General features: G+C 38.2%; 2 protein-coding genes across 2 annotated transcripts; both read left to right on the forward strand.

Annotated features, from left to right (window-relative positions):
* The first annotated feature begins 246 nt into the window (after positions 1-246).
* LOC103513973 (mitogen-activated protein kinase kinase kinase 4) lies at positions 247-26,555 on the forward strand. The gene is made up of 16 exons (XM_026827053.1): positions 247-393; positions 1,157-1,327; positions 18,262-18,422; positions 18,761-18,825; positions 18,997-19,217; positions 19,356-19,532; positions 20,348-20,382; positions 21,281-21,401; positions 21,637-21,843; positions 22,542-22,703; positions 23,089-23,337; positions 24,558-24,795; positions 25,191-25,322; positions 25,553-25,675; positions 25,839-25,945; positions 26,247-26,555. The coding sequence occupies exons 1-16, from the start codon at positions 247-249 to the stop codon at positions 26,553-26,555; spliced, it is 2,625 nt and encodes an 874-aa protein (XP_026682854.1).
* LOC113469393 lies at positions 15,734-17,210 on the forward strand. Its single transcript, XM_026827052.1, has 3 exons — positions 15,734-15,858; positions 16,765-16,885; positions 17,121-17,210. The coding sequence occupies exons 1-3, from the start codon at positions 15,752-15,754 to the stop codon at positions 17,193-17,195; spliced, it is 303 nt and encodes a 100-aa protein (XP_026682853.1). The 5' UTR covers positions 15,734-15,751; the 3' UTR covers positions 17,196-17,210.
* Positions 26,556-26,807: the final 252 nt, after the last annotated feature.

A 26,807-nucleotide genomic window follows, 5' to 3' on the forward strand; every position in this document is an offset into this window, starting at 1 on the left:
AATGAAATTCAAAGGGTTACATTTTAATAAATAAAAAAAGTCGTAGTTTGAGCAATCTGATTGATTGATTTCTTCAATCACATTGCTCAGTCCAACTAGTCCAAGATTAAAAGTTAAATAATTTAACCTCGGAGTGTAACCCCGGCCATTACAGTACCATGACTTACCCCTATACATAAGCGCTCCAACCCTATGGATAAAGACAGTAATCGAGTGAACCTGTACTAATCCCCTAATATAATCAGCATGTGTGTCATAGAGATTGCCTACTTTACAGACGTGGTCAGCATCCGTGCCGACATCAAACATAACTTCGTCAAGTCTTGCCTCATTCCGACGTGCAAATGGAACACGCAATCTATCAAACACGCAAATATGGCCGATATTCACAAAGCTTTAGTCTAGTAAGTCTAGTCTAGGTAATAAGTAGGTATGGAGGTATACTGAGGTAGGTACCTACGGAGCTAAAGTGGACCTTGTGACTTCTGAGACACAAGAACTTCTTATCAGTCTCTTATCTAATACTCTGGTATTAGATATTAGAATTCTATTAGGTAGATTTTATCTGGTCAGTACCAAAGTATCTTTCGACTCAGTAAGAGGATTACTTATTATAGAAAAAAATCAGTCAGATCTAAAAAAGAAAAAAATATCGCGAAGTCAATATTCTTAAGTAATTCTAGTTGAAGTGCTACAAGTTGATTAAATGTGTTATCATTTTTACAATTCGGTACTCAGGTTGTGCATTTGTGAGGACGAAAAAATGGGCAAAAAGTCCAATGAGTAGGTAGCTAGGTAGGTTAGTAGAAAGTTTGTAAATGATTCAGGTTGTGCATTTGTGAGGACGAAAAAATGGGCAAAAAGTCCAATGAGTAGGTAGCTAGGTAGGTTAGTAGAAAGTTTGTAAATGAAAATTACCTATGCATTTACTTACCTCTCGAAAATTTAAAAGTTCTTACCTACAGCCTACAGTTTACTGTTACGTAGGTAGGTATACCTACAAAATATCACAAAAATCTGGTGTGAACATCACACGAAAAATGTCTTATCTTCAGTGACAACTTGCTGATAAAAATTACTCGATTTGTCCCCTTTTGAAACTGAGCTACTCATTTCTAATCTAAAACTCCATCTTATATTTTGGTCCCCTATCCAGGTGGAAACATGCAAGCGGTTCATGTGTTTGACATCCAAGCTGGTGGCGCACAAGTCAGATCGATCCAAGGATAGGAAGAAAGATGCACGGGGTCAATTTCACCGGTTGCTTATCAAAATGGGCAACACGGACAAGCAGATTGGCACTCCGGAAACCCCGGAGACAGATCAGGTAATTAAGGGATTTGGCATACCTATACTTTAGAAGTTAATTAGCGAGGGCAGAAAATCTGAGAAATATTTTCAGGAAACCTTTTAGATAATTAGCACTGTCAGACAGAGAACAAGCAGGGCCCGTCCCTCCGGGAATTTTTTAGCCCCTAGTTTATTCGATCGTGATTAAAGAAAATCAGTACCTATGTACCTACCTAATTTGTTTAAGGAAAGATTGCGTGAACCAAGACTTGAGTGAGAAGATTTTATCAGGACATGAGATTGCACAATACCTACTGTCTGGAAGGGACTGACAAGAAACGCCGACCCTATTTCAATAGAAAAGGTCTAGTAAGAAAGAAATTAAACGTCAATGGTCAAGATTATCTTATAGTAACTACGTATTGTTGATCTTTTTTTCCAATGACGCCCCGAGTATTATTCTAGGATAAACAGACAATACCAGATAGACAATTTTATAGGCCTATACGATAGGTATTTGCTGAAAGATTGCGTGAACCAAGACTTGAGTGAGAAGAATTTATCAGGACATGAGATTGCACAATACCTACTGTCTGGAAGGGACTGACAAGAAACGCCGACCCTGTTTCAATAGAAAAGGTCTAGAAAGAAAGAAATTAAACGTCAATGGTCAAGATTATCTTATAGTACCTACGTATTGTTGATCTATTTTTCCAATGACGCCCCGAGTATTATTCTAGGATAAACAGACAATACCAGATAGACAATTTTATAGGCCTATACGATAGGTATTTGCAATTGCGAATTCTGAGAATCGTGATAATGCACTTATCGCAATAAAACCTCTCGAGGTTCAAAGGAAACAGAATTCCACGGATCTGTTTTGACAAACTGGACGGGGAGTATACCAGACCCCTACAAAACGCCCAGGACAGCATCTTGATTTTCATATCCTTGTAAGGGTGCTCCTTTAAACCTGTTGCCGCAGGGTCAAAGGCCCGTGCAATACCGTCAGCTGGAAACAGAATAATATTTACTCGGCTTTAAGTATTAATTAAATAGATTCAAGTACTGACGATACTTACTTATTGTTGTAGATGAATATAGGTAGAACTATTTACTCCAAGCCTAAACAACAACATCAACATCAAAGGAAACAGAATAATATTTACTCGGCTTTAAGTATTCATTAAATAGATTCAAGTACTGACGATATTTACTTATTGTTGTAGATGAGTATAGGTAGATCTATTTACTCCAAGCCTAAACAACAACATCAACAAAGCAACAAGTTTTGTCGTCAATCCAGAATACATATTCAGATAAGTATAGATAGGTACTACCTCTGTGCCTAAAACTTACTAAGTGTCATAATGTGTCAATTGCGTTTCATCTTTCATATCAAAGTTCCCTTTTGTCTGTCCCTCTCTTTCTGATAAAATTCGTGATGAAAAAAAAATCTAAGTACCTAAAAAAACCAAGGCTTTACTTAAGACTCCCATTAGAGTCATTAGGTACTTACTTGTCATTATTTTTGTTAGAGATACTCTTTTCTCAAGCTCTAATTATGACTCAAAATTAGTGCTACTTAAGTACTTAGGTAGATACCTCTAGCATTCGCTAAAGAGTACGGAAGTACCTAAGTACCTACCAACGAGCAAAAAAAAAACAATACAGTTAGGTATAACACGTGAGAGGTAAAACCTAGAGATCTTCAAAAACTTTCAGTCAGAATTTGTGGTTTTGATCTAGGTACTTACCTATGTAGGTACGTGCCTACATACTGGTACTTCAAGTCTTGTACTCTGTACCTACTTCGTTTCAACTTGTACTTTTTAGGTACTGAGTTTCAGTTGTGCTCAAGTTCATGTGGGTTGTGCCTATTTGAGGATCTCTACTGACGGGTCGGACTTGTGTGAGTTGGTCCTAATAACTTGGAGTACTTAAGTAAGGTTCAATTGGATTTGTAGCTGTACGGAAAGCATTTTGTCTAACTGGACTGGAATTTTACTGCCAGTTATTACACGAGGTCAGTTGGTAGTCAGGCTGTTTTGAATGTATTCGAAACTGTAGAAAGTAGGTAGGTACTTAATACCTATTCCAAATCTTAACTTATGTGTAGATTGTGTAGGTATGTAGGTACATACTGTACTTACATATTTGGTGATTCTAACTTACGAAAGTAAAAAGATAAAGCTATAAGCACCTAAATTACCTCGGTAAGTAAGTAGGTAGGTACCATTTACGTAGGTAGGTACTTATTCATAGGTAAATAATAGGTAAGTAAGTACCCAGTTATAGACAAAAAGGAAATAACTGTAGGTACTTGTCTAAGTAAATAAGTATCTACCAAAAAGAAGAAAAGCGAAAAAAGGTTCGATTGGATTTGTAGCTTACGGAAAGCATTTTGTCTAACTGGACTGGAATTTTACTGCCAGTTATTACACGAGGTCAGTTGGTAGTCAGGCTGTTTTGAATGTAAGTACCTAAGTGCATACCTACTTATTTTCTATTATGAAATTACTTACAGTGAAATGGGGAAGTACTTAAGTAGGTATGTAGGTACTGGATTTTACTTCTACATATAACATTAAATTTTAGGTCAATGCTTCTCAGAAGCAATGCTTTATTTAAGTACCTGGATTATCCCGGTATTACAGGTTATTCGGACCAGAGAAAATCTCGTCTTTTAAGGAAGTACCTATCTACGATTACGACCAGTGTGGGACCAGCCTTCAGCGAAGGTACTTCTACATTGTTCTTTGAAGTTCTTCGAGTGTATAGTGAAAGCTCTCTACCACATTGTAAGATTGTAACTGGAGGATTTATTTGTACTATGAATCATTCACCGTACCACAGAGCGAGAGAGCGAGAGAGAGAGAGAGAGAGAGAGAGAAAGAGAGAAACTACTTCAATTAAACAAAAAAAAAAAAAAAAAATGAAATCTAGTACCTATGCACTTTATAAGTTTGTGGTATTTAGGTAATGTGGGATCATAGTTTGACAGACAGTCTCAGCATAAGTGGTGAGCATTAGGGTGGAGAGACTGGATATGGAAGGATAGATACCTATGGTTCGAGAGGATTTGAGAGAGAGGAGATGTAGAAGAGAAGAAGCACTGAATAGACAAATAGAGGATTGTGGAGGGGGAGATTAAGCAAGGGTAATGCAAAAACCAAATGAAAATGGGATAGGTAATGGCAAAGAAAAAGAAAAGATGACCCCATTTTGGGAAATATGTAGGTACCCCCAACTTTTTACATCATTCCAGCACAGAGACAAAAATAAAAATATATTTTTGAAGAAAAATTGAAATATTTCACTAACCTGCTTTCCAACTGGTCTGGGCAGAGTTTCCACATTAGTCTTTGGTGCCCGGTCCTTATCAGCAGTGCCGTTGCCATTGTTCAATAGTGCACCGTTGTTTTCCACTTCAATTTCAGCTGAAGGCATTGTGGCTTCAATAATATCCAATGGTAGCACACATTAAAAAACACGTCTTACACTGAACTTTTAACACCAAAGGTGTTTAGATCGTTACACTTCTGTTAGGTAAATTGCATACCTATCTATTGACACAAAACTACTCACAGCTGAAATAAATCCAAACTAGTTAATTAGGTACCTACTTGGGTACCTAGGTTTGACCTAACTACAAGAACCCATAAAATAGGTAAGACCCTATTTAGACTGCTGGGATGGAGGGACTTTTCTGTCCTATTCTAACAGTATAAACAAGGTGTTCTACCAACATGTTTATTCTACTTTAACCTATCTTTACTGGGATAAGAGAGTGCAGTATCTTTCCTTTCCATCAGCAAGAGCTAGATAAATTGGTAGGTACCTATTATTTTAGATAGGTAGGTACCTGGAAAACCTATGATCCTGATGATTACAAATGGACTTGATCAAGAGCGACAACAAGAGATAGGTAGGTAGTTATTATTTTGTAGGTACCTACTTGGGTACCTAGGTTTGACCTAACTATAAGAACCCATAAAATAGGTAAGACCCTATTTAGACTGCTGGGATGGAGGGACTTTTCTGTCCTATTCTAACAGTATATTAAACAAGGTGTTCTACCAACATTTTTATTTTACCTTAACCTATCTTTACTGCGATAAGGATAAGAGTGTGCAGTATCTTTCCTTTCCATCAGCAAGAGCTAGATAAATTGGTACCTATTATTTTAGATAGGTACCTGGAAAACCTATGATCCTGATGATTACAAATGGACTTGATCAAGAGCGACAACAAGAGATAGGTAGGTAGTTATTATTTTACATTTTCATATGGAAATGGAAGGAAGTAAGACCAATCAAAGATAGCCGGATGTCCTGAAAATTTGTGTTGAAAAATCTCAGGAAAACACGCAAGTAGAACGATATTTTAATTAGCAAAATGAAACTTAACAGTGTTAGGTTGTGTATTAATTAATTTTCAAGAAAAAGCTAGACAAATAAAATAAAATTAATCGAAAAACACTCACACAACCGTACCTACGAAAGAGACGCTCAAAACAAAACTGAAAAAAAAAAGAAAAAAACACAAACACAAAATTTTTACAAAAAGAAAAGCACTTAGGCTTATCTATTAGGTAATTTCATTAGGCAGTGAATGACCTATTAATTGAGCATGTAGATTCTGAAGATATAGATACCTACCATAAATCATCATAATTCTATGTTATTCACCAGTAGTTCGGTGAAATACATATATATTATATATGTATTTACTAAACTGTATATTCTGTAGAACTTAGAAAAAGATCTAAGGGGGCCTAAAAGCTAACCAGGAAATTTCCTTTATAATAATATGATGAACATTTAAGATAAATCTAATAAAATTAGAATTGTAACCAAATGGGACCAATTTATCTCGATGGGATAATGTTCGTTCTCGGAACGGCTGGCTTTCTTCCTATCCTGTCTTCCTTCTCTCTTGGATTTCGAGACGATAAGACCATAGCAGTTACAGTTCCCTCTGTCAAACCTCTTAAAAAAAAAAAAAAAAAAAAAAAAAATTGGATGCAGGGGTCAATGACCCCAAAGGAGAGATTTGGGAGTACCTAATAAAATTTAAAAAAAAAGTATTTGTATTGGTATGTACCTACCTATATATGTACCTATAACCACCCAACATTACTTAATAAACACCTGAGGCTCTGAGGCTTACGGTAGAAACACACTACCATCACGTCAAGCCAAGTGAAGTCATAGGGAGTCAGAAAGATGCAGTTCAAATTTTTCCCATAATATTGTTGGTAATTTCGTTAAGGACAGCCACACTACTATCACGTTACGTCACGTAACGTCACGTGTAGTGTGTTTCTACCTTAAGGTGGAGGGACAAACAGCCCTAAAAGTCGGGTCTGCATGGAATCTACATTTCCATGCAGAGCATTCTTTTACTATTCACGTCAACTGCCACTGAGAAAAAAACTAGGGTGCCGGCATCAGCCTAATCGGGTGACTGGGTTCCGGCACTCTAATTTTGAACTCTATATCGGGAAGCTCGGCACTATCATATAGCATTCCAACAGCCTAAATCAGGGGAAGTAATCCAATAATAGAGTTCTTCCATCCTAACTTGTAGCACCCTGTCACCAATTTTTTTCCCCCAGTGTGTTTAGATGTTTAGAACTCTATGGAAACTATCGAATGCGTAAAATTGTTTTGTAGGTATCGTTAAAATAATAATAATTTATTACCTACTAAGAACTAACCAGACAAACGGGTTGACTAAAGTTGCTAGTCATCTGATAGATAGATTTAGAGATACAGAGTAGGTATATGCAACCAGATTCACTGGTTTTACCACTTAAGTTCAAGACGAAGTGTGGCTTTAGATTAAACTCGTGTGGATTCCTACACGATGTGGGTAATTTTGGTGTCTATCATAAATTCGAAACGGTTATCTTTGTGAAGTGAACTTCAGGCTTTGGAAGTGTAAATTTACTTTCTTAACTTACCTATCTTTTTGTGATGTGAACTTCCTGGACTTTCAGGCTTAGTTAGGGTTTCTTTCGTCAAAGAAAGGGTTATAAAGAAATAGTAGATAGGGTCCTAATAAATTAATACCTACCCCATAGATTGCCAAAATACATAAGACCTTGGTTAGACTACAGGTGTTAAGGGACTCTTCAGTCCTATCCCATTAGGATAAACAAGATCTTATGTAATTTGACAGTCTATAGAAATATTCTATTCTATTTTATTCCAATACATACATATAGGTACACTTTTCTGTTTTGTTAAGTTCAACAATGTCATTTTAAATTCTTAAAATACCTCATTAACCAATGCTCTGATTTGTTAAGTGCATCTCCTAGCCCTATCTTGGGTACCTTGTACCTACATAAGTGTTTCTGTGATAAGATAACGCGGATGATGCCCAAGCAGGCAGCAGGCCTCTTTACTGTATTTCCTTCTAAGTACTATCCTATTTCTCATAATACATATTTATGTACAAATAGTTTACCTACTTATGTATTACGTCTCTACGATAGTAAATCATTTTTTGAAGAATCACTAATGTCCATAACACATAATAGAAATGACCAATCACCTCTAAAAAGGAAATAGTCTCGTCGGTACCAATTTTCCTTGTAACCCTCACCCAAAAAAAAAAAACAGTTTTTTTTTTTTGCTTTATGGTTCTCTGAACAAAATTTGCACCACCACTTTCGTGTTCCTGATAAAAAAGACCTTTGATGTGATATATAGGTCGACCAGGTTAGGTCCTTCTATAGGGACAGACTGACAGACACAGACTGACGACACCGAGGCGAATACAATAGTCCGTCCCTTATACCTTTTTATTACTATTGTAATAATAAAGGAAGGACGGACTAAAAATGGAACACGCGAGCAATCAAACACGCAAATATGGCCGATATTCACAAAGCTTCAGTCTAGTAAGTCTAGTCTAGGTAATAAGTAGGTATGGAGGTACTGAGGTAGGTACCTACGGAGGTAAAGTGGACCTTGTGACTTCTGAGACACAAGAACTTCTTATCAGTCTCTTATCTAATACTCTGGTATCAGATAGTAGAATTCTATTAGGTAGATTTTATCTGGTCAGTACCAAAGTATCTGTCGACTCAGTAGGAGGATTACTTATTATAGAAAAAAATTAGTCAGATCTGAAAAAAAAAGTAAAAATATCGCGAAGTCAATATTCTTAAGTAATTCTAGTTGAAGTGCTACAAGTTGATTAAATGTGTTATCATTTTTACAATTCGGTATGAGTGGGTAAATAGTTACCCACCTAAAGTGCCTGCAACAGTGCAACACCTACACCTAAGTGTTAGGGAAAAACAGTAGAGAAGAAATAAAAATTGTTGTTGAGAAACAACAAGAGTACAGAAAGGTAAGTAATAGAATTAATAACATTAAATAAAGTAGGTATACCTACCTAAAAAAATTGCCGGTAGGTAGGTACCGGCAATTTTTTTAGGTACCTAGGTACCTACTCATAAAGGTACTGCTTACTGGAAACAAGCTGGGCCCGTTCCTCCGGGAATTTTTTAGCCCGTAGTTTATTCGATCGTGGTTAAAGAAAATCAGTACGTATACCTACCTACCTACCTTATTCAGTTTATTACTATTATTGATTTGATTTTGATTTTACTCTCATGTAATGATTTAAAATCAAGACTAGAGCCCGTTCTCCCTTTATTAATTCGTTACATTAAGGTCAAAGTTCCGAGATGTCCAGTTTTGGCACCGAATACTCGATTTAATAATAAATAAATAAATGTCTTTTCTTTGTGTTACTATATCACAACTTTGGTGCTCACTGCAACATTGTAGGATTTTTCCAAATACATATATCGCAATAATCCAGCTCCCAATTACCTACCATGCTGGCACCGGTCGCTATGCGCATTTATCTTAAACCTTGAAACTCTATTTCGTGTTAATATACGATATAGACCGAGCGGCATCGGCAATTTGAGCTCTTGACGTTCGCACACAGCTCGGCACGCTTGAGTACCTAACGTCTGAGCACGTGACGTGACGTGATGGTAGTGTGGCTCTCCTCAACGAAATCACCTACAATATTATGGGGAAAACTTTGAGCTACATCTTTCTGACTCCCCATGACTTCACGTGACGTGATGGTAGTGTGTTTCCACCTTAAAGATTGATTTCATTCATGATGGATGTCCCGGAATCCTGAGTCATAAAATAGGACTCGTAACCTCATAAGTCATAAGGATACATTATCCTGTGTCATAAGGATACATTAATCAAACTTTATGACAGCCAATGACGGATAGATTCCTCTGCTCTAGTTCACTTGTTGTGCTGCTTAACAGCGGATGTGCGAATTATTTCGCCAGAGACTGTCAAAAATATAGTGCGAAATAGTCATACTCGTATAGTTAGTGAACCAGAGAGAGAAAAAGAGCGATGGGGAGAGAGAGAGAGAGAGAGAGAGAGAGAGAGAGAGGGAGAGGGAGAGGGAGAGAGAGAGAGAGGGAGGGAGGGAGAGCATTAGAGAGAATGAATGGTATTACTTAACTATTAACACTTTGAGTGCCAAAAAAAAGTTGTTCCTACTTCATTGGTTTGGGACTATAACAATGTGATGTCAGAGGACAATAATGTAGGTATGACTGATCATACTTGTGTGGCATGTGGCACTCCAAGTGTTAAATGGTATAAATTTTGCGGAGTATCTCAATTAAATTATCAACGGAAATGTCGAAGTGACAATCCTATACAGGGTGGTCAGTAAATACCAATAGGTACACAATGGATACAGGGTGCCTCCTGAGAAAATCAAACTATATAAACATCCGAAAATGGACCAAGAGAATGTTCTTATGAAGCTGTAAACCAGGGGTGTAAAATGCAATCACGTAAAACTGGGATGAAATGAAAAAGGCGGATGAAAAAGGTGGGTAAAACTACGTTTCCCTAAACATGATTATGAAAGAAAATAACTAATATTGGGTTGGGTGGCAGAGCTCTTTCAGTAGAACCCTGCCACTTAAAAGAAAGCATTGTAAAAGCTAACAGCGCAGTAGCATAGGTCAGTAATTGGCAGACAACACCTTATGAAAGATACAATGTAGTACCTCTGCGTACTTCCCAAGTATTCACCTGTCAAATGATAATCAATCTCTGTAAAGTGGCTGCATCCTACTTATAAGCTAGGTAGGTACTTCGTATTTCTAGGAACAGAACTGACCTAAGTCAATCTAGAAAGGGCTGATGGTAATCGGGTAAATACGCAAATATCTTTTAGGTACGTAGGTATATGTGTCTTTATCTAAACTTCGATTAGGAACATAAAGGACTCACAGAGTCTAGGAGCATTCAAGACCTTCCTGGCAAAAGATCCATTTGAAGCTAAAAAAAAAAATAATAATAATCAAGTAGTATCTACCTACCTAGAAATACTAAATAGGCACAAACAGTCTCCCAAAACATTTTATACATATTATCTTAAACTAAGTCCCAAATTTAATCTTGGGTAAGAAGTGTAAGAACTCACACGTATTATTTTATTCTTAACATAGGTACATAATTAAGTATCTTTTTACCGAAATTACCGAAACCCATCATAAATTTCATTATGTTAATAAGGTTTCAACTTTGATCCTGGCCATCTCGGGTGATCATATTTTATTATTAGTCATGTCGGCATACTCATCAGGGTTCCTATGTGTCTCAGCCCACTCTTTATTCGATCAATGGTGTATGCCCTTTTAAATTCATGGTATGCCAATTTAAATTCATGGTATGCCAATTGAATGCAATCATTAGAATGACCACATCATCTATTAAGATACTCCTACCTGTGACACGACACGGGGAATATAACGTATGGGTACCATCAGGATACTTGGACCAATTTTTATTTGTAAACCTGTTGGATTTGAGGAGTCCCTCTGATCCAGGTTCGCCTGTACACTTTTAGGCACTTCCTTATTCTTCTTCCTAACCTTCCTAAACTGAAACTAGCAAGTTCTGCAAGTCTGGCCATTTCTAATGCCTACCCCCCCCACAGGCCAATAAAATGACTTCACGCAGACTTTGTCTCCTGGATATTGCCTCGGGCTATCACTGGTACTTCGAGTTTTGTACTCTGTACCTACTTAGTTTCAACTTGTACTTTTCAGGTACTGAGTTTCAAGTTGTGCTCAAGTTCATGTGGGTTGTGCCTATTTGAGGATCTGTACTCACGGGTCGGACTTGTGTGAGTTGGTCCTAATAACTTGGAGTAGGTGAGGATCAATTGGATTTGTAGCTGTACGGAAAGCATTTTGTCTGACTGGACTGGAATTTTACTGCCAGTTATTACACGAGGTCAGTTGGCAGTCAGGCTGTTTTGAATGTACCTATGTACCTATACATACCTACTTATTTTCTATTATGAAATTACTTACAGTAAAATGGGGAAGTACTTGAGTAAGTAGTAAGTATGTAGGTACTGGATTTTACTTCTACATATAACATTAAATTTTAGGTCAATGCTTCTCAGAAGCACTGCTTTATTTAAGTACCTGGATTATCCCGGTATTACATGTTATTCGGACCAAAGAAAATCTCGTCTTTTAAGGAAGTACCTATCTACGATTGCGACCAGTGTCCAGTGTGCGAACAGCCTTCAGCGAAGGTACTTGTACACTGTTCTTTGAAGTTCATTCGAGTGTATAGTGAAAGCTCTCTACCATATTGTAAGATTGTAACTGGAGGATTTGTTTGTACTATGAATCATTCACCGTACCACAGAGCGAGAAAGCGAGAGAGCGAGAGAGAGAGAGAGAGAGAGAAAGAGAGAGAGAGAGAGAGAGACAGAGAGAGACAGATACCGAGATCTCTGTCCCTCTCTTTCTGATAAAATTCGTGATGAAAAAAAAAAAAATCTAAGTACCTAAAAAAATCAAGGCTTTAAGAGTACTTGCTTGCCATTATTTTTGTTAGAGATAGGTACTCTTTTCTCAAGCTCTAATTATGACTCAAAATTAGTGGTAAGTACTTAGGTATATACCTATAGCATTCACCAAAGAGTACGGAAGTACCTAAGTACCAACGGAAAAAAAAAAAAAAAAAAAAAAAAAAAAAAAAAAAAAAAAAAAAAATTTGCACCACCACTTTCGTGTTCCTGATAAAAAAGACCTTTGATGTGATATATAGGTCGACCAGGTTAGGTCCTTCTATAGGGACAGACTGACAGACACAGACTGACGACACCGAGGCGAATACAATAGTCCGTCCCTTATACCTTTTTATTACTATTGTAATAATAAAGGAAGGACGGACTAAAAATGGAACACGCGAGCAATCAAACACGCAAATATGGCCGATATTCACAAAGCTTCAGTCTAGTAAGTCTAGTCTAGGTAATAAGTAGGTATGGAGGTACTGAGGTAGGTACCTACGGAGGTAAAGTGGACCTTGTGACTTCTGAGACACAAGAACTTCTTATCAGTCTCTTATCTAATACTCTGGTATCAGATAGTAGAATTCTATTAGGTAGATTTTATCTGGTCAGTACCAAAGTATCTGTCGACTCAGTAGGAGGATTACTTATTATAGAAAAAAATTAGTCAGATCTGAAAAAAAAAGTAAAAATATCGCGAAGTCAATATTCTTAAGTAATTCTAGTTGAAGTGCTACAAGTTGATTAAATGTGTTATCATTTTTACAATTCGGTACATGGATAGAACGGAATTATGAAGGTGTTCACAATATGTATAGTCAGGCGATGACGATTGTCACCTTGCCCCTACCCCTCGTACAGTTATTGGTCTAGATATCTATCTTCCTTCGTTTGGCTTAACCTCAGAGATCTTCTATCGATCGTTATTTATCAAATAGCATATTATTTATTTATTCTATGTACGTATCATCATTTCTTATCACTTATCAGAGAGCATATCATTTGATAAGTCGTTTTTTTTTCCTGTTTTAGATTCAATCCTCCCCCTGGATTTCATCACAAACAGGGGATTTTCTCGGAAGAATTTCAGGACATAGGTAAAAACGGAATTATGAAGGTGTTCACAATATAGTCAGGCGATGACGATTGTCACCTTGCCCCTACCCCTCGTACAGTTATCGGTCTAGATATGTATCTATCTTCCTTCGTTTGGCTTAACCTCAGAGATCTTCTATCGATCGTTATTTATCAAATCGCATATCATTTTTTTATTCTAGGTACGTATCATCATTTCTTATCACTTATCAGAGAGCATATCATTTGATAAGTCGTTTTTTTTCCTGTTTTAGATTCAATCCTCCCCCTGGATTTCATCACAAACAGGGGATTTTCTCGGAAGAATTTCAGGACATAGGTAAGCCAAGTTTCTTCCTCTTCTTTTACTTTCTATTTTCTTTTAATCAGACAGTTGATTGAAAGGGTTCATCTGTTTACTGTTGTCTCAATGTCCCATTTTATCGTGATTTGAACCAAATAAGTCTTCATAATACCTTTTCCTTCGGCTTGCCGTTCTTCCCCCTTCCAGATCACCCTCCCCACCAGGATGACCTGGACATCATATCATCCCTTGTAGCACCCTGTCACCAATTTTTTTCCCCCAGTGTGTTTAGATGTTTAGAACTCTATGGAAACTATCGAATGCGTAAAATTGTTTTGTAGGTATCGTTAAAATAATAATAATTTATTACCTACTAAGAACTAACCAGACAAACGGGTTGACTAAAGTTGCTAGTCATCTGATAGATAGATTTAGAGATACAGAGTAGGTATATTCAACCAGATTCACTGGTTTTTCCACTTTAGTTCAAGACGAAGTGTGGCTTTAGATTAAACTCGTGTGGATTCCTACACGATGTGGGTAATTTTGGTGTCTATCATAAATTCGAAACGGTTATCTTTGTGAAGTGAACTTCAGGCTTTGGAAGTGTAAATTTACTTTCTTAACTTACCTATCTTTTTGTGATGTGAACTTCCTGGACTTTCAGGCTTAGTTAGGGTTTCTTTCGTCAAAGAAAGGGTTATAAAGAAATAGTAGATAGGGTCCTAATAAATTAATACCTACCCCATAGATTGCCAAAATACATAAGACCTTGGTTAGACTACAGGTGTTAAGGGACTCTTCAGTCCTATCCCATTAGGATAAACAAGATCTTATGTAATTTGACAGTCTATAGAAATATTCTATTCTATTTTATTCCAATACATACATATAGGTACACTTTTCTGTTTTGTTAAGTTCAACAATGTCATTTTAAATTCTTAAAATACCTCATTAACCAATGCTCTGATTTGTTAAGTGCATCTCCTAGCCCTATCTTGGGTACCTTGTACCTACATAAGTGTTTCTGTGATAAGATAACGCGGATGATGCCCAAGCAGGCAGCAGGCCTCTTTACTGTATTTCCTTCTAAGTACTATCCTATTTCTCATAATACATATTTATGTACAAATAGTTTACCTACTTATGTATTACGTCTCTACGATAGTAAATCATTTTTTGAAGAATCACTAATGTCCATAACACATAATAGAAATGACCAATCACCTCTAAAAAGGAAATAGTCTCGTCGGTACCAATTTTCCTTGTAACCCTCAAACAATCCTGTTTAACCCTTTATTTATATTTATTAGAGTAAATAAATAAAATGCAATTTAAAGGGTTACATTTTAATAAATAAAAAAAAGTCGTAGTTTAAGCAATCTGATTGATTGATTTCTTCAATCAGATTGCTCAGTCCAACTAGTCCAAGATTAAAAGTGAAATAATTTAATCTCTGAGTGTAACCCCGGCCATTACAGTACCTACCATGACTTACCCCTATACATAAGTGCTCCAACCCTATCGATAAAGACAGAAATTGAGTGAATCCCTCATAATCAGCATGTGTGTGATAGAGATTGCCTACTTTACAGACGTGGTCAGCATCCGTGCCGACATCAAACATAACTTCGTCAAGTCTTGCCTCATTCCGACGTGCACGTCTGTCTGTCACTCTGTCCCCATAGAAGGACTTATCCAAACCTAAGTCGACCTATATATCAAATTAAAGGTCTTTTTACCAGGAACACGAAAATGCAAATTTTGTCCAGAAAACCATAAAGCCAAAAAAAAAAAAAAAGTTAAAGGGAGAACGAGCTCTAGTCTTGATTTTAAATCATTACATGAAAGTAAAATCGAAAAATCAAATCCTTCCAGCTCATCCAGCAATGCCTACAAGGCCAACAGGAAGAAAAGTTCGGACAGCGGTTTCAGCAGTGCCAGCATCACCGAAACACCTCAGATGTCTTTAGGTCCATTCAACTTTGTGGACTTCTATGACATCAAACCCATAGCTCACCTGGGCAAACACTTTCCACCCAACCAAGTGGACATTTCTCCCACGTATAAGTAAGTCCAGAACAAAATCCAAGTTAAAGTTGAGCTTATATTAAAATCAATTAACTTTTTTGGAAAAGAGGTTTGATAGAGGGAGCTGTAACTACTAAGACCTTATCTCCGCAGATGAGTTTAGCTCCATTCAACTTTGTGGACTTCTATGACATCAAACCCATAGCTCACCTGGGCAAACACTTTCCACCCAACCAAGTGGACATTTCTCCCACGTATAAGTAAGTCCAGAACAAAATCCAAGTTAAAGTTGAGCTTATATTAAAATCAATTAACTTTTTTGGAAAAGAGGTTTGATAGAGGGAGCTGTAACTACTACTAAGACCTTATCTTCCCGAAATCGAAGAGAGAAGGAAGACAGGATAGGAGAAAGCCAAAGTAGACGCACTACCGAGCAAGAAAACTAGGCTGGCGTCAGTTAACTTTATTGGATGAAAGATGAAATTTGATGGACATTTTGATTTGAATGTGCTCTCTGAGAGGTCCAGACTTAATGGAGGTCCTTTTTCTGAGTGACTATGGCCTTATCGTCCCGAAATCGAAGAGAGAAGGAAGACAGGATAGGAGAAAGTCAAATAATAATAATAGACTCTTGAGTGGAAGGTAACCGCTAGGCGAGGTTATCGCCGGAGGCGTTTTCTACCACCTAACCCTAAGAGCTCCATTATTATGTGGTCAAAATCTCAAATAAATGAGGATAAAATTCCATGCCTCGGCTGGGATCGAACCACGCCCTCCTGATTACCAGGCGAGCGTCTTGCTACCGAGGCAGGTAGCGTAGTGGTCGCGCTACCTGCCTCGGTCCTGTGTAAATCCTTCCTTTCTGTGTGTGACATCTGTGACAAGTAAAGGTGTGAAACCAATGTAGACGCGCTACCAATCAAGAAAACTAGGCTGGCGTCACTTAACTTTATTGGATGAAAGATGAAATTTGATGGACATTTTGATTTGAATGTGCTCTCTGAGAGGTCCAGACTTAATCCTTTTTCTGAGTGAAGTACAATACCTATTTACCGAAATAAATACCTAACAGTCTCGAAGTCTTGAGCTTTTGTGTGAAACTGTTTTACATAATAATTTAATAATATTAGGTAATTACTAATTAATATTCCAATCTGAATTTTCAGAAATTTCATCAAGAAAAACTTGAAGAAGCGAGGCTTGGTTCAATCATTGACATTCCTGGAGAAACTTCATCGCTGGTTGGTGAGACAACAGAAGACGTTTCAGCTTCCTGAGGAGAATAGCGTAAGTACCTGGGTTACCTATCTGCTTTTTATGTTAATTAACTTTAGTTAACAAACGACTGTAGAACTCACTCTAGCAAAGGCTTTTAGACTGATAGAGAGCTGTTGAAAAACAAACAGCAAGAAAAAAGAATCTTTCATGAACGAAAATTTTAATGAACGCCCGGTATCTTTCCATGTATGCAATGTGCCATACAAAAAACATAATTCTCTATCTGGTTCCCTCATCTTTTCAGAATGCCGAATCCACCGAATTTCTTCAAGACGACTTGGACTTAGCCCGGCATGGCTACTGGAGAGGGGAGATGTGAGAGTAGATGTCGAAGATGGCCAGTTGAGAGAGTCAGTCTTTAAAATATAATCTTGAGACTTACACGAAAATGTTCGCTCCCTGTTTCTAGAAATTTCTTAACAGGAAAGAGAGTGAGCCGAATGGAGGTTGAAGGACGCAGAGCAAGAGGAAGACCAAAGAAAAGATGGGAACACTGTATAGATAAAGATTGAAAGATTGCGTGAACCAAGACTTGAGTGAGAAGAATTTATCAGGACATGAGATGGTACAATACCTAATACTGTCTGGAAGGGACTGACAAGAAACGCCGACCCTGTTTCAATAGAAAAGGTCTAGAAAGAAGAAGATAGGCTATTCAAGGAATAAGAAATTAAACGTCAATCGTCAAGATTATCTTATAGTACCTACGTATTGTTGATCTATTTTTCCAATGACGCCCAGAGTATTATTCTAGGATAAACAGACAATACCAGATAGGCAATTTTGTAGGCCTATATGATATTTGCAATTGCGAATTCTGATAATCGTGATAATGCACTTATCGCAATAAAACCTCTCGAGGTTAAAAGGAAACAGAATAATATTTACTCGGCTTTAAGTAATCCATTTAATTAGATTCAAGTACTGACGATACTTACTTATTGTTGTAGATGAATATAGGTAGAACTATTTACTCCAAGCCTAAACAACAACATCAACAAAGCAACAAGTTTTGTCAATCCAGAATACATATTGAGATAAGTATAGATAGGTACTACCTCTGTGCCTAAAACTTACTAAGTGTCATAATGTGTCAATTGCGTTTCATCTTTTATATCAAAGTTCCCTTTTGTTTTTCTGGTGCTGCTACACATAGGTATAATTATCTGCCATACACCGGTGTGATAGTTTTTAGCCAAACCGCAGTCCAACGCAGGCTTGTTCAGAACCCCAGTCAACCATTATGGGAGAAGTAGAGAGAACCTTTTGAAGTAAGATCTGTCAGCTAGACTGGTTAGGGTTGCTAACTATTCTTTGTTTATACCTTATGGTGCTTTGTACCTCAGTATTAAAATAATGAATTTTCATCCTTTAATTTATTCCAGCTGAGTCAGGAACAAGAGTTTTGGCAGAGTGAGTTCAAGGATTTGATTTGGTTGGAGCTACAGGCCTGGTATGCAGATAGAACGTTAACTCAGCAGGACAAATTCCTGTGTGATGCCCGCCAAGGTGTTAAAGCCACGCTTTATGAGTTCATGAACTTCAGGTAAGATGAGGACTTTCTAACACCAATTTCGGGCATAACTTTGGGTTTAGCCCGACAAATTTGGCTTGAATTCTACATAAATATGGATAGAACGGAATTATGAAGGTGTTCACAATATGTATAGTCAGGCGATGACGATTGTCACCTTGCCCCTACCCCTCGTACAGTTATTGGTCTAGATATCTATCTTCCTTCGTTTGGCTTAACCTCAGAGATCTTCTATCGATCGTTATTTATCAAATAGCATATTATTTATTTATTCTATGTACGTATCATCATTTCTTATCACTTATCAGAGAGCATATCATTTGATAAGTCGTTTTTTTTTCCTGTTTTAGATTCAATCCTCCCCCTGGATTTCATCACAAACAGGGGATTTTCTCGGAAGAATTTCAGGACATAGGTAAGCCAAGTTTCTTCCTCTTCTTTTACTTTCTATTTTCTTTTAATCAGACAGTTGATTGAAAGGGTTCATCTGTTTACTGTTGTCTCAATGTCCCATTTTATCGTGAATGATTTGAACCAATTCTTCATAATACCTTTTCCTTCGGCTTGCCGTTCTTCCCCCTTCCAGATCACCCTCCCCACCAGGATGACCTGGACATCATATCATCCTGTGAGAAATGCCTGTACATATTCTGCGGGAAGTGCATCGAGCTTCAAAACCTCGCCCTGAAGGAGGTGGCACAACTGTTCGAGAAGATGGATATGGCAGAGAGCCTCTATCCGTCCAGCAAGGCGTTTGCAGCCCACTATCCTCTGTATGCTAGCGAACCTTTTGTGGCCAGGCTGAAGGTGAGTACTTTCAATTCGTTCACAGACATTAGGGACTGTTGCCGGACTGTTGCAGAGAGGACATTTGTCATCTTCCATTGAGTTTAACCTAACTTTGGGTCTTTCCTAACTGTGCTATTTCATCACACCTTCTTCCAGACGTTAAACCTGTGGTTCAATACAAGCAAGCAGGTCAGGTGTCGACTCCTGATCATAGCCAGGACATTCGAGGAAGAAGAGAAGGATCTCAACAAGCAGGATAGGAGAGATAGACCTGTGGGTGCACCCAGTAGTCCAGCGATGGAGGAGGATGAGGGACATTATGATATGTATGAGTAAGTATGGGATAATTTTCCGGGCCTGGGATAATTTTCCGGGCCTGGTTCCGTTTCCCGTATTGTGAATGGCATCGATCTCAAGGAAAGTGCCTTGAAATGCGAAAGCGCGTATTGAGGACTTCTGGAGAAATCTGATACAAATACCTAAGTGCAATACACAATGATGGATTCCTTGGATGATGTTTGTGGTTTTAGTTATTCTCTGCTTTATTGCTGGGTTTTAACAGGATTTATCCATATCCACTCCCCTCTATCATGTACTATCTCCATCCAGTCTTAATTTCTGTGGGGGTTAGTTCTTTGGTTCTTCCTACCAACTTCTCAGCACCTACCACCTAAAAAAAAAAAAAAAAAAAAAAAAAAAAACTTTAACCTCGTAGAAAAAAGTTCCCCCTTGTAAATATTATGTTACATAGCTCCCCCCATAAAGCTTTCCACAGGGGACCCTCAAATTAAAAAAAAGTTTGCCTAATGCATTCCCGCAGTTTTTTTTTCTTTTTCTTCTTCTCCTTATTTTCCTTCCAAACTTGGGAAATACTCGTATGCATGGAATTCCAGCACATTTTCTGTCAAAAGAGTTTAGTGCCTTCATCTTTTATAACCTAGATTTTTTTATTTTAATTGTAATTTGAAAATTGTAAATTTTATTGGCATGAAATCACGCCACTCCACTGATTTCAAGAACTCTTATCTTTACAGTCAGGTACAATCTAACAGTTATAATATTTATTAATGTTTCATTTCATGGCAACAATTAACAATACGTGTGCAAAACATACAATATCGATAAAGTTCTATATATTTTATTCCTAGAATTTGACAAGCTCGTCAAATCAGGGCAATGGCATGTGCCTAGAAAAATATTACCTACAATATGAATCCAAATTGGGTTAGGTACCTCCCAATGAAATTCAAAAATAGAAAAATTTTAATGGGAAACACTAATAACAGGTAGGTAGGTAGTACCTACCTAGAATACCTGGATAACATTGAACTGAGAACTGATAAAAAAAAAAAAAAAAAAAAAAAAAAAAACACAAGGAAAACTAGTTAAAGTTGAGCTTATATTAAAATCAATTAACTTTTTTGGAAAAGAGGTTTGATAGAGGGAGCTGTAACTACTACTATGGCCTTATCGTCCCGAAATCGAAGAGAGAAGGAAGACAGGATAGGAGAAAGTCAAATAATAATAATAGACTCTTGAGTGGAAGGTAACCGCTAGGCGAGGTTATCGCCGGAGGCGTTTTCTACCACCTAACCCTAAGAGCTCCATTATTATGTGGTCAAAATCTCAAATAAATGAGGATAAAATTCCATGCCTCGGCTGGGATCGAACCCACGCTCTCCTGTTTACCAGGCGAGCGTCTTGCTACCGAGGCAGGTAGCGTAGTGGTCGCGCTACCTGCCTCGGTCCTGGGTAAATCCTTCCTTTCTGTGTGTGACATCTGTGACAAGTAAAGGTGTGACACCAAAGTAGACGCGCTACCAACCAAGAAAACTAGGCTGGCGTCACTTAACTTTATTGGATGAAAGATGAAATTTGATTGACATTTTGATTTGAATGTGCTCTCTGAGAGGTCCAGACTTAATGTAGGTCCTTTTTCTGAGTGAAGTACAATACCTATTTACCGAAATAAATACCTACCTAACAGTCTCGAAGTCTTGAGCTTTTGTGTGAAAGTGTTTTACATAATAATTTAATAATATTAGGTAATTACTAATTAATATTCCAATCTGAATTTTCAGAAATTTCATCAAGAAAAACTTGAAGAAGCGTGGCTTGGTTCAATCATTGACATTCCTGGAGAAACTTCATCGCTGGTTGGTGAGGCAACAGAAGACGTTTCAGCTTCCTGAGGAGAATAGCGTAAGTACCTGGGTTACCTATCTGCTATTTATGTTAATTAACTTTAGTTAACAAACGACTGTAGAACTCACTCTAGCAAAGGCCTTTAGACTGATAGAGAGCTGTTGAAAAACAAACAGCAAGAAAAAAGAATCTTTCATAAACGAAAATTTTAATGAACGCCCGGTATCTTTCTATGTATGCAATGTGCCATACAAAGAACATAATTATCTATCTGGTTCCCTCATCTTTTCAGAATGCCGAATCCACCGAATTTCTTCAAGACGACTTGGACTTAGCCCGGCATGGCTACTGGAGCAAAGACTTCAGGAAATTGAATCTGCCCTCCTCACGAGGCGTATTTCTATTCCTGGCCAGGATTCCACTCGACATCATGCACTCCTATTTTAGACTTCGACTGGAAACCAACCCTGAGAAACCCTCACCTATGAGTTTACTTCAGGCAAGTAAATGTGTACCTACTTATCTAATCATTTCTTAATTACCTTTTAGAGTTTGTTTCAATTATCATAACTACTTGCAAAAACGGCCATCCTTGGACAGTAAGGACCTACTTGAGGTCTCAATAGAATGATAAAAATATGTAGAAATAGCTACAAACAAGCTTTGAATGAATGTCCACATCAAGATTTTATTCTAGAAGTTCTACGGAAACCAGTCATTTCCCCACGTCCTGGTTTATTTCCCACTAAATAAACCATTCTCACTTTTTTAATGACATAGTTACAGCCCCTACAGCAAACTCTTTCAAATATAGGATTCATCATTTTCATCTCTTCTAATTCTCTAAAATAACTTAATAATTAACATAACCTCACTTTATACTCACTTGATCTGGGCATAATAAGTATTTTCCTTCTGCCCTTACAAGATTAATTATTATTAGATATTATTATTATGAAACTTTATTTCTCATATAATATGGTACATAGTAAGTTTCCAATTATGGGCTATTAATAGCAAACATAATTGTTGTTCATGATGTTGTTGCTTTGATGTGAAGTTAATGTGAGAGGAATCTTCTTAGCAGGCGACAAAAGCTTTGAAAATGTTCACATTTTCTTCACAACTCCATCGCTTTCTGGAAGGTCCAGCAGGGCCCGTGGGATTATTATTATTATTATTATTTTCTCCCTCCAGCTAATGACCGAACTCAAGAAAGGTATCCGTCTAGCCGTCCTGAACAAGCAGAGATATTTGCGTCACGTCTCAGTAGCTCTGAGGGCAGAGGAAGATTCTGTGAAGGAAACGTTTAACCGACCCATTCACAGCTTTGATGAGAGCATGCAACGAGTTCTGGAGGTGAGCTATATAGTTGTGTCCACACATAGTCGATGGTCATCTACTATGTGTGAAAACATCTTCAATAATCATATTTTGAAGCTATAGTACAATGGAGGATTCAAATACACCTCCTGTGGGTAACTAGTTAACCCATGACGTTCAGAAAATTGATGTCTGAAAAGTTCCTCCGATCGAAATCCAAAACGAAAATACATAGAACGATCAGATCAAGGACCGATTTTGATCTCACGATTCTGGAGAGGAATTGGACCTTTGTCTATCGCTAGTCAATTACAAACCCTCAGAAATTGTGTGTGTTTTACTCTCTCTCTCTCTCTCTATTGTAGGGTATGTTTGAAGACGTTTCCTAACTGGAACAATTTTTACTTATTTTGCGTTTCAGCTGTACCTGAAATACCTCCAAGAATGGGTGAACATCGTGCAGCAAGAGGTCATCAAGAAGTACATTCTGGAGGAGGAGTGGGTATTTGTCAAGTCCATTTCGCCCCACATTCCCGGTGGCCGAGCACTATGTGGTGCCAGCTTCTGTCAGATGGCCAGTTCCATGCTGAGAGGCCTTTGCAACCGGTTCAAGTTGTACAAGGACCGCTGCTCCACGGAGCATTTGGACAGAGCCAATTTCGATGAAAAGTGAGTGGATGCCCCATAATGTGAGTTATTCGTAGAAGCTTAACCCATCCTTTGGGCTTTGGGCTTTAGGGCTGTTTGCCCCTCAGAGGCTTAGGGCCTCTAAGTGGGCTTTTTGTGTATGGGGTTAAAAGCTGCTATCCCATGGTAGTCATTAGTCCATTCAACAAAGTTTATTGTCATTGGTAATGAGGTCTTTCATATTATAAAGACACTTTATTAAGTTGTCTTTTATGATCCTGCAATAACCTCAGTTTTGTAGTGGTTAGAGCAGTGAAGGTTCAAGTCCAAGTCGAGTCATAAAATATATCTAGGTGTATTAATTGGGGAACTGGGCTTCCTGGGAGTCCAAGGGGTTAAACCGTGAGATAGGTGCCATGCTTACCTCATGGACACGGAAAGGCACGGTTGGTCCAGTGGTAACGCGCTTGCTTGCCATGCAGAAGGTCCCGGGTTCGAATCCCACCATCGACAAAAATTTGTACTCGTTTTTCGATTGCAAATATTTCAACGGGTTACTTTCTGGTGTTCCCGTGTTGACCCAGCACCTAAATGGGAAGTATAGTGTCTCTTCTCGCCCATCTGATGAGAGGCATACTACAAAATATTTATATTTTGACCAACTTCGTCAACGCTTGACAAACCATTCGGTTATTTATTATTTTTTTTAAAAAAAAGAGGTGGATATTTGGTTTTGGCTACAAATTTTACGAGTGGACTCAACTTTACACTCAACTTTTTTTTAAGAGGTTTGACAGAGGGAACTGTAACTGCAGCTATGGTCTTATCGTCCCGAAATCGAAGAGAGAAGAAAGACAGGATAGGAAAAAGCCAGCCGTTCCGAGAACGAACCTCATCCGTTCAGGATAAAAACAAACATTATCCGTTCAGGATAAAGTCCGCCCCGGGCGGGAATTGAACCCGCGGCCTAGCCCTTACAAGGCAGACGCGCTACCAGCCAAACTAACTAGGCTGGCTAAGGGGGGCTTCGAATGATTCGGTATACAATATACGTACAGACAGTAGATATTCCCTCTTTTTAAGCTAATTTTAACTTGTTCCCTTCGACCACCCCTTGTGGGCGTTCGAAAGAGGTCATCTGCTGGCAGTTGCCTCAATAGTTTACCTCTGTAATTAGGTTCGTAGAAGCTTAACCTAACCCATCCTTTAGGGCACCTAAGCCTCGGACTGGGCTTTTTGTATATGTCCTCCGTAACTTTTTCTGTTTCACCAGGACAAGGAAGGTTCGGCAAAGTGTACACCGCCGTCAACAACGAAACCGGTGAGCTTGTCGCCATGAAGGAAATTCAGTTACACAAGCAGAATGACGCCCGATTCGTCAAAGACATGTTGGTGGAGTTGAGAATACTGGAGGGCATCAACCAGAAGAATCTGGTCAAGTACTACGGCGTGGAAATTCATCGGGAAGAGATGGTCCTCTTTATGGAACTTTGTACTGAAGGTAATGGAACAGGGCAGGAGGAATTGATGGTCTGAGAAAAAACGGGTTTGAGAAGAGGTTTAGATTTAGAAAGACCCATACGACTGTCAATATTTTTCGAATTTTTAACTATAAGATCTACTGGTACTACGAGCTACAAGAGAAACGATTACCTAAACAATTATTAATCTTTCGACATTTTTTTTTTTTTCAAAGGTTAAACTAGGTAATGATGACTGTCTTCCTGGGCTTTAGAATATGTCTTATGTAAATGAAAGTTGTGTTCAAACAGTGTTTCCTTTCTGGCACTTAAGTCCCTATGGTTTCTCAGAGAACAAAGAGTTCGTTATCATGCGCAATGTGATTTTAGATTTTATACGAAAAGATTTCTTGTCTGATCTCGCTGATACTTTCAGGTACATTGGAATCCCTCGTTCAATCTACTGAGGATGGGCTTCCAGAAGTCCTGGTTAGGAGGTATACCAAACAGCTAGTGGATGCTATTAGCGCCCTTCATGAGAATACCATAGTGCATAGAGACATTAAAAGTAAGTCGTCTGGTGGTACTAGTAATTAACATACATAATTAACCTCCCCCCCCTTTATAAACCCTTTGTACTACGCCAACAGCAAATTTCGGTAAGTAGGTAATAACTTAGCAAGACTATGTTCCTATAATTATAATTGGCGTATAGGTACTGACCAGTTTTCCTAAAACTAACAAAAAAAAAAAATCAATTTTGTTTCACGTTTAACATCATTTTCTCCCGACTTTTAGGTGCAAACATATTTCTAACGGCTGAGGGCAACAGTTTGAAGCTGGGAGACTTCGGATCAGCTGTGAAGATTAGCGCTCATACCACTGTACCAGGAGAGCTTAATGGCTTTGTAGGAACTCAAGGTGAGGAATTCGTTAACAATGGGTATACCAAAATCAAACAAATTGATTTTTTTTTTAATCTAAATTGCGAATTCTCCATTCTGGAGGAATCAACTTTGATTGGTGGAATTCTTAAATAGTAAATGGTCCGTCATATGGTTCAACCTTTATCTTTTTGTTGCAGCGTACATGGCACCAGAAGTTTTCATGGACACCAATAAAGTAGGACATGGCCGGGCTGTTGATATTTGGTCTCTGGGTTGTGTGCTCGTAGAAATGTCTTCAGGAAAGGTAGGATTCTCGAGGTTACTTTAAAGTCTTTTTCCCCCTTCCCTTTGTTTCATGGAGGGACAATGGGTATCTCTAATCTTTTATGGGCAAATAATTTTTATGGGCTGAAGGCCACCCGAAGTTTTATCTCCATATTCCTTATCCATTGACCTTCCAAGTATTTCTCCAAAAATTAGCTACGAACCTACAACTCGATAACGTATTAATTTCTTTTCCTTCCAAATATGTATAAATGAAAAGGTTCTCTATATCTCGACGCCTAGCGCCTACTTACCATTACTGATTTTGCCACTTTCCACAGAGACCATGGGCAGAGTACGACTCCAACTACCAGATCATGTTCAAAGTGGGCATGGGAGAAACCCCAACAATCCCCGAGTCTTTGAGCGACGAAGGTCAAGCGTTTGCCGAGCTCTGTCTCCGCCACGATCCAGCTCAGCGGGCCACCATCTTCGAACTGCTTCAACACCCGTTCCTCATTGTCAGTTGCGAGGAAGATGTGTGCAATCCCCGCTCTGTCCCGGCCAGCGTTTTGCAAGACTACTTGAAGCTAGGCATTGTGCTTCCTCCGATGAGTGAGGACAGTGTGAAAGTGTATGCACGTAGGTAGCAGCATGTATTTTGTGTAGGTAATGTCTGGCATAGGCAAGGAGAAAAGGTAATGAATGGCATAAAATTCAATATCTAAAGAGATTTGTGGATTATAGGTAGGGACATGGGCTACACACTATATGTAAGTAGGCACCTATAAATAGGTATGTATTTAAATGGGGCTGGAGTGTTCCGGAAGTGGGAAAAGTTTGTCTAAATAATAGATAAGGTACAAGTTCAAGGGTTTCTAGGTACTGGTATGTCCTTCTCC

The sequence above is a fragment of the Diaphorina citri genome, unplaced genomic scaffold (genome assembly GCF_000475195.1).
Source record: "Diaphorina citri unplaced genomic scaffold, Diaci psyllid genome assembly version 1.1 scaffold1057, whole genome shotgun sequence".
NCBI classification, from domain to species: domain Eukaryota; kingdom Metazoa; phylum Arthropoda; class Insecta; order Hemiptera; family Psyllidae; genus Diaphorina; species Diaphorina citri.